The sequence below is a fragment of the Geotrypetes seraphini genome, chromosome 4 (assembly GCF_902459505.1).
Source record: "Geotrypetes seraphini chromosome 4, aGeoSer1.1, whole genome shotgun sequence".
Taxonomy (NCBI): domain Eukaryota; kingdom Metazoa; phylum Chordata; class Amphibia; order Gymnophiona; family Dermophiidae; genus Geotrypetes; species Geotrypetes seraphini.
The window spans coordinates 204135862-204148329 of record NC_047087.1 but is presented as its reverse complement, the minus strand read 5'-3'; the positions used below and the strand labels follow the sequence as shown (position 1 = coordinate 204148329).

Here is a 12468-nt window from a genome sequence, read left to right as displayed (position 1 = left end):
ATAATAACATTGATGATTTGCCTGTCTCTCCTATCCTCCTTAAATCTACTCCGCTAAAATTCACAAATTCTGTAAAAATTATTGGGGTTATACTTGATAACAAACTGACTCTCCACTAAGAAATAGGTTCCGTCATTAAAAAATGCTTCTATAAATTAAGAATGATTAGGTCCATCTCAAATCTATTAGAGTCATCATCTCTTAATATCCTCCTTCACTCAATCATTTCACAACTAAATTACTGCAACTCCTTGTACAATGGACTCCCTCAGAAAGAACTCTGCAGACTACAAATTATCCAAAACACTACCATTAAATTAATACACAAGTGGAAAAAATTTGATCATGTAACCCCGTTTCTAATAAAATCACATTGGCTCCTGATAACACACTGAATTACATATAAAATCTTACTGTTAACATTTAAAACAAAATCTCTTCATACACCTAATTTCATGGACAGATGCTTGTCCCTTATTGTTCATCAAGAACTCTAAGATCTAGTAGTCAACATCTTTTACATATCCCTTCTTTAAGACATCTTTTCTATGATACAACCCACAAATGTATTTTCTCTGAGTGTAACCGAGCACTGGAATTCCTTACCAGCTTACTTAAGAGAGGAAGAAAATATTGATAAATTTAAAACGAATTTAAAAACCTTCATGTTCAAGGATGCATATAACTTATGACTTCCCGTCCGACTTAGATCACTGACTACTGCCAAAAATAATAATTAAGGAAGAGCATAGTTTCCCTCTCCTATTGTGGTATCCTTTTCTCCTACTTTCCTATAAATGATTGTAGGTCTACCCCTCTTCCCTTATGTCTCAGACTGTCAAGTATCTACCCAAAGTATTAATAATATGTTCCCAATTTTATATTTTTTATGTAATGTATACCGGTTTGACAATTTTTAAGGCGGTATATCAAATTTTAATAAACTTGGATTCTACTGATTTCATCATCAGATTCTTCAAGCTTCTGCCTCAATCTGCTGATAGGGGGACATAACCCATCACAAGTCTAGAAGATGATAAAAAAGAACTAGAAGGCTAGTCTAGCAGGATGATAAAAAAAAGCTATGTTTTGCTTTCTACTTCATAGCCTTTCCTTGAAGAGAAAACTATTGAAAACAAATAAACAAATGATTTTGCTTTCACTTGGAAGCATCACCAAACTAAGGTGCTTGGTGATACTCCTAAAGGCAGCTATGTTAAATGGGTCATTAACACCTATAGAACTGTAACCCCCCCCACCACACACACAGTCCAAAGAATCCCAGGGGAACTGTGCTACAAAGTAATTTTTTTGCCCCTCACCCCCATTATATTTTACAATCCTGTAGATAAGACCAATCTTGTCCTCCAAAATTCATTTCCCAAAGGCTCCATCTCTGACTACCCTCATGACCCTTCCCTCAAATTCCCTCTCCAGCTTATGCTATTGGCCTGGGGCTCAAGGGGAGTGAAAATCTCAGTTGCTCCCAAATTTATTTATTTAAAAAATTTACAAATCGCTTAAAACTAAGCGATGTACAAGAACATTACATACACAAGATACACCAGCTATTGGCAAGATACACCAGCTTCGCAGGCTCTACATTATCCTGTGTAAAGAGAACCTAAGTTGGTAGAATTTTAAATTTTGGCACTTGCAGGTTTAGAAGGGGGTGTTTCTGCTCTTTTTCAACCACAAGCCTATGGGATATGTTGGTGGGAATCCATGGTTGGGGAAACCACAGGATGGAGGTAGTGCGGGTTAATCACAGAGGTATCAACTCTTAAGCAGCAGTATATGCATGTTCACCTGCTAGATGGGCAAGAGGTGTCAGGAGCGATTTAACAGGAGGCTTGTGGCACAGAGATGGTGGTTGTCATTACACATTGCCATGACTGGGAACATGCAATTTTCCAAGCTGTGGCAATACAAGTAAGATTATTGTATGATTTATTAAACTGTAGTGAATTAGTCACTGTGCTCATAGTGCAAGTCTCAATCTTTATTTATCCATCTCTCCCTCATAGTGTATCAAAACATATCAGTGACCACATAGGGGATAGCTTTTTCTGGCATGATTCAAGCTCTGCTGTGAGAGTTATTACTAAATCTGAGAGACTGAGATCAAACTCCACATACCTTGGATTAGGAAAGGTGAGTGTAAAACTGACCCATTTGGAGAAATTGCCCCTGGGTAGTTTTATAAGAGGGTTTCTAGGTGAAAAGTCCAAAGAGGTATATGTTTTAAGCATCTGCTGCCTTTACAAAATAGCACCCCCCCTCCCCAACAACCAGCCTCAGGAGCACACAAATATACCTTCTCTAAAGGTGGTGTATATGTGTGTATATATCCTACATGTGAATCTGTACATTTTATAAGATACATCCATACACTGTATAACACTGCCAAACTATGCTCCCGAGTAAAAACAAGTATAATTTTTGGCACATGTACTGTTATTTGTATAGTTGGAGTGACAATTACTTATATACTCTTTACCAACAGCATTTTCCTTCTACGCAGTACCCATACAATCCACATGATATATAGCACAAGTACTTGCATGCATCCTGGCAGTTTTCCAAGTTTCCAAGTTTTCCAAGTTTATTAAATGTCTTGATTTATCGCCTATTCACATTTCTAGGCGATGTACAAATTATTCAAAAAGTTAATTAATATATCATTTACATTAAAAACAAACACAAAAAAGAAAAATTAAACCTTAAATGGGATATAACTGCCTCATTTGGAAATAGAGGAATCACTCTGAGAAAAGGAGAATGTTGAACATGAATTGTCCTGGCAGCCATTACAGATAAGTTTTCATACTTCGCTGGTTTTGAGTCCTAACCTTGAAATGTTGACAGCACTGCATTCTAAGTTTGCTGATTTAATCTATAATAATAAAACGTTAAGCGCGCAAGCGCACTCGCGCCGCGTGTTCCCCGAGTCCTGATCTGTCGGGATGTGGCAGCATGAGTGCGCATGCGCTAGATGGCAGAGTGAGGGGCCGGCAAAGGAGAGCAGGCCCAGGATTCGGCCGGCCCCGGCCAGGCAAGACCCCCTTCCCCGCCGCACCCAGGCCCCGGGAGTCCCCACTGGCAAAGAAGGAAAGAAAGCCCGGCGGCGGGTTGGCGTGACAGCGCTAAGGCGGCTTGAGGCCTTTTAAAATAATAAAACGCTATGCGTGCATGCGCACTCTCGCTGCGTGTTTCTTGATCCCTGATCTGTCGGGAAGTGGCGGCAAGAGTGCGCATGTGCTAGAAGACGCGGAGTGAGGGGCCGGGTCTTAGGGGAAGGAGAGCAGGCAAGGGATTCGGCTGGCCTCGGCCAGGCAAGACCCCCCCTTCCCCGCCCACCCCCCTTCCCCGCAGCAAAGAAAGAAAGACAGACAGGGGGAAGAGAGAGCAACAGAAAGAAAGACAAACAGGGGGCCAGGGAAAGAGACAGAAAGAAAGACAGACAGAAAGAAAGAAAGGGGGCAGGGAGAGAGACAGAAAGAAACAAATGCCTAAGTCTACACATCTATTCTAGCACCCGTTAATGTAACGGGCTAAAAAACTAGTACTTATATATTTATTTATTGCACTTGCACTTTAAATTCACTATAAGTCGTACACATGTGGAGCCTATGATGGTGCACAGCGTGGCTTGAGATAGAGCCCCGCTTTCAAGTGGTAAGCCAGGAGCACTGGTAATCAGCGCACTATAGCTTTTACTATTGCACTGAGGCCTCACATTTATATTACCCTAATTTAGGGTTGTGGCTTGTTCGTGTGCAGTGCTTTCAATCATTCTCGGTTTATATCAGGGGATTTTTTGCCTGTTATCAAACTCAGCACCATAATCAAATGCTTGCACAAGTTTCTTATGTACAAGAAAGGTACTGACACATACTGAAAACAAGGTCCTTCATTCCTTTCCTGTGAGAATATTGTAGATACACAGATCCCTCATGGGAACTGGATACTCACCTCCATTCAGGCTTGCTTCAACAAAGACGCGGATTGCTTTCACACAAAGTTCAAAATTCTCTGGCGTGACATGGGCAGCATCTCTTACAATAAAGGATAATGATTCAACAGACTTCATGAGGGACTTGGTATCATGTGAACCTAGATCCAGCCCTACAGTAAGGCTGTACTGATTCACTGGCCTGCTGTGAATGGCTGTGGGCTTAGACATTTCAATATCCTCCTTCCCAACCTGAAAGAAGGAGAAATAGGTATGAATTTACTTTCATGAACAATGAAAGGACCAACTAAGCATCATCACAGAGAACTTAAATAGCCATATAACCCTGAATATAGGATTATAACCACCTTGCTTAATGGATTCTTATGATTCTGAACTTTATTGCAAGAGAAATATGCTTTGGAGACTTGTCCCCATGTTATTTATGGTGCCTAAGGTAGTGTGCACACATCAGTGTGTAGCCAACATGCGCACATGGCTTAATCGGCACTGATAACTGGCAATTAACACCTATTAATTGATGCTAATTGGCCTTAATTAGAAGTTATGCTCACAACCTGCTGTGAATCTAAAAGGGGGCATGGTCAGGGCAGATTGTGGTTGGTTTTCGCAGGCCTAAATGGGAGCGCCTAAAGGTTATGATATGCACTGGCACTAAGTATAATTTTATAAGGTGTACGTAATTTTTACAGAATCATGCTTAGTGCCATGCTAGCTGGTGCAGATTTTTTAGGTGCAATATACAGAATCAGGGAGGTTAATATATTCTTGTGGGAAATGCAAGGAAATTTGATTAATACCGTTACTTTCACACTTTCACTGGCTACCCATATATTACAGAATTCACTTTAAAATCTTAATCATGGTCCTTAAGGCATACTATTAACATAAGCCAGTATATTTAAGCAATCTTGCCATTCCATACACCATGTTAAGAATATTGAGATTTCTGTAGTATCATAGAATGTGTGTACCATCATTGGCTTGCGCCAGATGGGAATCTACACGTACTAATGCCTTTGCGTGAATCATCTCCACTGTTTGGAATGCTTTGCTTAAAATCATTCATGCAGAAATGACCTTAATAAATTTAAAGTAATATTGAAAATATATTTCTTTAATTTGGTATTCGGGTCAGGGGCTGGGGAGGGAAGCAAGTGGAAGATGTAGAATTCTACCTGAGGATATATTTTTTTCTCCTTTCCCTTTTTCTATGAAGTGACTGATTGAGTGATTTAGGTCTGTCCTGTATAGACTTTTGGGGTTCTTTTCCTTTAACTCATTTTGTTATATTTTATTGTCCACCACCGGCCCTGTAATTCGCGTCAGCTTGATGGAATATCAAGTTTTAATAGACTGTAAACAGCAGGGAATGTTACAAGTTCAGGAGGCAGAACTGTGTTGTTGCTAAAAGGGGGGACAGACAGTTTCAAGGTGTGGTATAAGGCAAGATTTTTATCGCACCTTGATTTACTATGGGAGTCATCAGCTAGAAAGATTAACAGTCCTGCAGTTTTCCGATTACCATGGTAAATAACATATACACATTATTCTAGTGGCCCAGCGCATTGGGCTGTCAAGCCGTAGCCTAGTATTTCCAGCTGTGATCATCAGAGTTCCCTGTCTCCTCCCCCGAAGTAGATCTCCCAATTAATTCCCCTACCCTATGCTTGTATCTTAATTTCCCGGTGGTCTAGGGGTTCCCTGGACAGGACTGAACCCCAGTTCATCAAAATGGTGCAACTACAGCAAGAGGTCTTGTTGCCTTATATGAAATGTGACTCCTAGCAGTAGTTGTGCGAGAGGACCTCTAAAGGCACCATTTTGATTGGGGGAAGGGGAGTGGACTCTGGGACAAACTATGACACTTGAAAACTTCCCCCTAAAATTTCAGTATCTGTTTGTAATATACCTCCCTGTAAAAGCACGTCTGCTGTTCTTTCATCCTGCAGTACTGCTCAATAGCAGCTATTTACTGGAACACTAGTTCTGCATTACTAGATTGTAAAAGAAGAAACCAGGAGAGAAACCTCCACACACACAATCCAAACCAACAGACAACAGTGGAGGTTCGAGAACAATGGTGTGCAATTTTATTCAACAAATCATAGTCTTGTGCGGGGAGTTTCTGTAGCTTTGCATTTGATTTTCCGTTTCACTTTGGATTACCAGTTGCTCAATTTTATGAGTTTTTGTGACTGTGAATCAAAAAGGCTCCTGAAGCAGGCTGTATTGGCCGAAACACTTGTGTGTCGAGCCACCGCACATTACTAGATTGTAAGCCACAAAACAGAGTGAGCCAGGGACAGAGAAATAACTATATGTAAGATGCTTTGGTCATATCACAAAAAGACACTACTATCAAGAAGCTAATAAACAAATATAGTTACAATGTAGTAGTGAAAAATCTTTGTCTCTCACCACTAGCCATTCGCTGTTCATCATGTCCACATCAGTCACTGAACGGTGCATTTTGGTCTGTTTGCTATGCTCAGTGTACACCTCTGAATCTGAGGTATAGCCACGGTCCAGGTTCATATCACTGGGATGGTAAGAGGAGATCTCACTGTCAGACTGGGCACCTGGAACCACCACCACCAAGAAATGTCACAGTCAGATGAGAGGCTTTTCAGAGTGATAACAGACATGCAGAAGGGAAGATCATTTACCAACCTTGTTAATATTATTTCTAAGAGCTAGGACATCAGTCTTGTACCAGTGGGCTTCACTCGCAGGGTATGTGCAGAAAACCTTATTTGCATTTTTCCACTCTGCCTCCCTTCTCCCTGGGATGTCCTGTACTCCTCAGTTTGTATCAAAGCAGGTGGTCAGCCCTACAGAATAAACAGAAAAAGGGAAGGATTTGGGGAAGTTCTCCCCAAAATAAGTCTGTTTGGCTCATAACGTAACATTAACAATGATGAACACTTTATAACCCATAACTAACAAGAACACAGTTCACTTACTTGAGTACAACCTGCACCGATAGTCACAGGGTTCTTATAGATATCCATGTGTTTCCTTGAGATAGGTAAGCCTCTCTTACCTGAGCTCTTGCTAGAGGCCACGGGTAGAAGCAAACTGACTGGAGATACAGAAAAGTCTGAAACAGAAAGGTAGGCTAGGAATCATCTGAGAGAGTAGGCTTCAAGTCTGACATTCCTATCGCCTAGAAAGAAGATTAACAAGGTAGGTACATAATCTTCCCTTCTAGTTTAATAGGATCATCAGTCTTGAACCAGTGGGATGTAACAGAGAAGTCCCTCGAATCTAGGGTGGGACAGATGAGCCTGCTAACAGCACTCCCTCCACCAGGAATTGAGTGCCTGCATTGGTTTCCCCTGCTGAGGTCCAATGTAACTTCGAGTGGCACATCTGTGCGATAAAGGATGTTGCTGCTGCTGCTGCTTTTAATCTCAACTTTGGAGCTTCAAATGGTCTCCTAAAAAGAACAGTTACTTACCGTAACAAGTGCTCTCTGGGGACATTAGGCATAAATTCTCACATATGGGTGATGTCATCCACAGAGCCTGGTATGGACAGTGCTAAAAGTATAGTATAACTTTAAATTTCTGAAGAAGCTTTGAGACTACCTGCACCACGAATATGTGAGTGCCTTTCTATCCATCAGCTCGTGGTTCCTCAGTTTTGTAAGCAAGTTAAGAAGCCAACCAGGGGAGGTGGGAGGGATGTGAGAATATCTGCCTGCTGTCCCCTGATAACACCTGTTACGGTAAGTAACTGTGCTTTATCCTAGGACAAGCAGGCAGCATATTCTCACATGTGGGACTCCCTAGCTAACTGAACTGGGATGGCCATTAGGAAGAAAATAAATTCTGTAATACTGCTTGGCCGAAACAACTGTCTCATCTGGAATAGGATTCTAGACAGTAGTGAGATGTAAATGTGTGAACTGAGGCTTTGCAAATATCTTCAATGGGAGTGGAGCGCAAAAAAGCCACTGTAATTCAAATATGCTGTGTACCTCATGCAGACAAATTCTGTAGCAAAACACTGCCCAGGACACCACGAAGGGCTTTGTGATCACTCCTATGTCTCCTCCTGGGGCTTCTCAGTAATGGCGTAGCTGCGTTTTGTCGGGGCCACACTGTCTGTGTTTTCCAGTTCTAACCAGGATTTCTGATCTGAAACTCAGACTATCTGTGATCCCAAACCACCAGGGGGACTAGAGGAGGCTAAGCTCATGACTCCTGCCTCCCCCCCTCCTGCTGTGCTGCATGGTGGAACAAGGACCTTCCTTAGCCAGCCATCTACAGCAAATCTATAATGAATCCAGAGAATCCTGGTCTGAGGCGTCCAACTAACCTGATTTTGAGCAAATAGATTGATTTAGGTGAAATTCTGAAACAACTTTGGGAAGAAATTTAGGATGAGTTCTAAGAACCACTTTATCATGATGAAATACTGTAAATGGTGGATCACAAACCAATGCCTGCAGTTCACTCACTCAATAAGCAGAAGTGACACAGCCAATCTGGAGCAATGATAATTACCAATCCTGGGTGGGTTGCTATTCTTCAAATGACCAGTCTTATCCAGGGTCATGGGAGAAACCCGAACACCAGCCCTTTCTCTGGTCAATGTTTTATTAGAGCATCCATGCCAGCACTTCCTGGTTTGAACTTTGGCTGAATAACTGAGAGTCTTTCTTGTTGGCTACTAATGCCAACAGATGGAACATTGGATGCCCACAGTGCCTCACAATGCTGTTGAAGGCCTTTCAGGCCAAAGACTACTCCCCCGAGACTCGGGGCTGCTGGCTGGGTTAGTTGGCCTGCACATCGTCCATTCCTGCCACGTGTTGTTGATAGAGCCTATATGTGAACGTCTGTCCAGTGAAACAAAACTGGGCCTGCAGTTTCAACGGAGTACTCTTGGTGCCTACCTAGCTACTGATGTATGCCAGAGTTGTGGCACTGTTCGAGAAAAGTGACTGCTTTGCCTTCTAGGGTATTCTCCAATGACTGTAGTGTTAGATGAATGGTCCACAGCTCCAGTCTGTTGATAAGACTATTTCCTCAACCATCTGCCCTGAATAGGATGACCCTTGCAATGACCTCCCCCAGCCCCCCCCCCCCAGCCTTAAAGACTGGCAACTGGCATCAGGATCACCCAAGAAGATATACGGAAAGGCAAGCCTTTGGACACAGACTCCGGCTGGAACCACCAACTCAAACTTTGATGCACATCCACCATCCAGATCAGCGGCATCTGGAGAGAATCCATCTGTGGAGACCAGTAGGACAACAGAATGTCCTGGAGATGGCATAGATAAGGTTTTACCCAAAGAAGAATCCCTATAGTCTTCACTATCAATGCTAGCACCTATAGATAATGAAAGCCGTAGGAGCTTGCCTTGCCAGGATCTCCAAAATCTGGTATCTTAGCTTCAGTTTGCGTGGCTTTGGAAGACAAACACAGCCTTCTACCTTATTGAAACAGATCCCCAAGTACCCTGCGGATTGTGTCAGCTTCAGATGGCTCATCTGAGAATTGATGAGCCAAGCCAAGTCCTGTAGCAGTTAGGCAACTGATGCCACTGCTGTCTTACTGTCATCCTTGGACAAAGCTCTGATCAGCCAATAATCCCAGCATGGATGCAGCTGGATACCTGCATTCCACAGGCAACAACTACTATCAACTTGGTAAAGGTACGAGGTGCTATTGCCAGACTGAATGGAAGTGCTAAGAATTGGAAAGGTCTCTCCAGCACATGGAATCTTAGTAACTTCCTATGAGCTAGAAATATGGGAATATGCAAGTAAGTATCTGTCAAATCCAGGGAGACTAGAAATTCCCCGGTGTCATCGAAGTTATGACCGAACACACGATCTCCATCTGGAATCAGGACACTTTCAGTGCTGCACTGACCAAGCTCAGATCCAGGATTGACCTCCTGTCATCTCTTTCTTAGGCACAAGAAAGTATATAGAGTGTCTGCCCAAGCCCAATTCCTTGGTGGATATGGGTTCTATGGCTTGCATATCCATGAGTCATTTTACTGTTGCTCTGACTTTGGCTGCTTTCTCTGGCAGTTGGGCCGGAGAGTCTACAAATAAGTCCAGTAGAGGATGGAAGAATATGAGCTTGTAGCACTCTCAAATGATGCCTGGCTCCAAAGGGTCTGAACCAATCCTTGCCTAGATCTCCCAATGAACTGACAATCTCTCTTATTCGTGGGAGTTCTGAGACCAGGTTGACGTCAACGAGACTTCCTGGAGGCTGCTGCTGGGTGGGAACCTGAGGTTTGAGCTTGCTTGGAGCCTGAAAAGCCCTGTCAAAAGCCGGAAACAATCTCTGAGCATAGGACCTCACTGAGGACTGACAGAAAAAACCATGATCTGACCCATAGGAGCATGTGGTCTACTGTCTGGTACAGATTTAGGGTAATGAACTGCCACACTGGCTGTAAGAAAATCTAGCCCTTTACCAAGGAGCATTTGTCTTTTGAAAGGTAGCCTGCACAACGTAGTTTTGGAAGCAGAATCTCCCGCCTATTGCCTAATCCAGAATATTTTATGGGTGGAGATAAAATAAGCAGAGACCTTGCTCATGACCCTGAACACGTCATATCAAGCATCTGCTACATCATCCACTCCCCAAATTAGCAACTGGGGGTAAGCATCCTACTCCTCTGATGGAGACTGATGCAATATTGTATGGCAGGCACAAGCAATAAAGGAAACAGCTGCAGCCTCCTACAGCCTCAAGGATGAGGCCTCACATTGACTTTTGAGGACTAAAGTCACCATGTGGACTTGCACATCTTTTAAAATCACTCCACCTTCACTAGGCAGAGAAGTTTGTTTGGTAAGCTATGCTACCAGCGAATCCATTTTAGGTTGTACAAACAGCCAGCGCATACAATTTTGTCATAGTCCTAGCAACCCACCAGAGATTCTCCAGAGCCTCCAATGCTCCGTTAGCATCCTTGAAATGTCAGGATGTGAAGGAAACCAATATGGATTGAGGCTCAGAACTGTTCATGACAGAATGCTGAGCAGCAGAAGTCTGCGGGTGTTCAAGCTTCAATACCCGCAAGGATGCTGTGATGACTTTCAGAAAAAACGCTAGCTTAGAAAGGTGGCACAATGTAGGGTCTTCCCATTGGTTCAGGCTTGCAACAGACTCCTGAGTGCTAGCCTTATCCTGAGACCCTGAACCTTCCAAAACTGAAGATTCATTTTGAGGGACTAAAAGCATTGAATGCAATCCCCAGTCATCCCAGTCTTTCTCTGACTGTACCTCCAGTTTCAGCAGGCAAACCTTCGGAGGTGTCACTATGATCTGTGAGCGCAAACCCCCATGTGCAATAGCTGGTGTGATCCAAAAAAACAGAGAAGGCGACCAGTGATGCTTAATATCTTTATTGTACTGAAGACTAGACACGTGTTTCAGCCAATTGGCCTGCTTCAGGAGTCTTAGTCTCAATATGAAACAGTGTGTTGCAACTTTTCTCTCTTCTAATTGAAATGCTTAAGTCGAACAGACAAATCACTTCTCAAGGTGAGTAAAACAACCAGTTAAGGGTATATCCGCCGTGCTGAGCAGTATGTCAGTATCTTCTAATGTGCATTAGAAGATACTGACACACTGCTTCATATTGAGACTAAGACTCCTGAGGCAGGCCTATCGGCCGAAACATGTACGTGTCCAGTCTTTACTATAATAAAGATACTAAGCACCACTGGTCACCTTCTCTGTTTTCTTTGTGTCTCTGCCTTGATAAGGTAGATCTCCTGTTTGGGTGCAGTGATCCTAGAAGGTACAGTTATACCCCGATAAGTCATATAGGCTTCAAACATAATACAACCCAAATCAGGAGAAAAGCCCTGAACAGGATGCTCCAAGGACATCTGTAGGGACTCTCCTTGTCTCCTCGTGGGCCCAGAGGCGCCATTGTGCTAAAGATGCTGAGTTGCCATTCGGGGGCTCTAGGAAGGATTTTTGACCCCCCAGAACGAGTCATCTGTTACTACCTCGCCCTAAAGGAACCAGAGAGTGCTAAGTCTAGCACTCCCACCACCCTCCCCCATGCCTAGCAGCATCTGGAACAGGGATACTCCTCATCCAGCTATCCAGCACAAATATGGTATGAATCAGGGGTGAAACAGGCTGAGGAATCATTCTCTATCAATTTGAATTCAAACTGAGTTGTTTGTGAGGCAGATAGAGGCTTTTAAAATCAAACTGGGAAATCCAAGATGATTGCCACAGCAGCGTTTTGGTGCCAAAAGACTGCCCATGAGAGCTAAATAAGGGAAGGGGTTTTTGGAAGTGGGGAACTCTCTACCAAGTCCCAGAAACCTCCAAAACTACAATTTAAGATCTCCCCCGATTTCTCCAACAGACTTCAATAGCCTGTACTGTACTCACAGTTATCCTGGTACTGTGCCTGCATCAACAGAAAGAGTAGCTGGTATATGGAGAAGAATCCTGCCTCAGAAAAGCATGTAAACATAATCCAGTCT

At 43.1% G+C, this 12468-nt stretch overlaps 1 protein-coding gene across 6 annotated transcripts in view; it reads right to left on the bottom strand.

Annotated features, from left to right (window-relative positions):
• GBF1 (golgi brefeldin A resistant guanine nucleotide exchange factor 1) overlaps positions 1–12468 on the bottom strand; it is a 516681-nt gene that overhangs the window by 58779 nt on the left and 445434 nt on the right. For all 6 annotated transcript variants that reach the window (XM_033940425.1, XM_033940426.1, XM_033940429.1 and 3 more), the window contains 2 exons: positions 6398–6558; positions 3976–4207 (listed from right to left, as the gene is read on the bottom strand). In XM_033940425.1, the coding sequence (XP_033796316.1) occupies positions 3976–4207; positions 6398–6558 (393 nt within the window). The remainder of the gene's footprint in view (positions 1–3975; positions 4208–6397; positions 6559–12468) is intronic.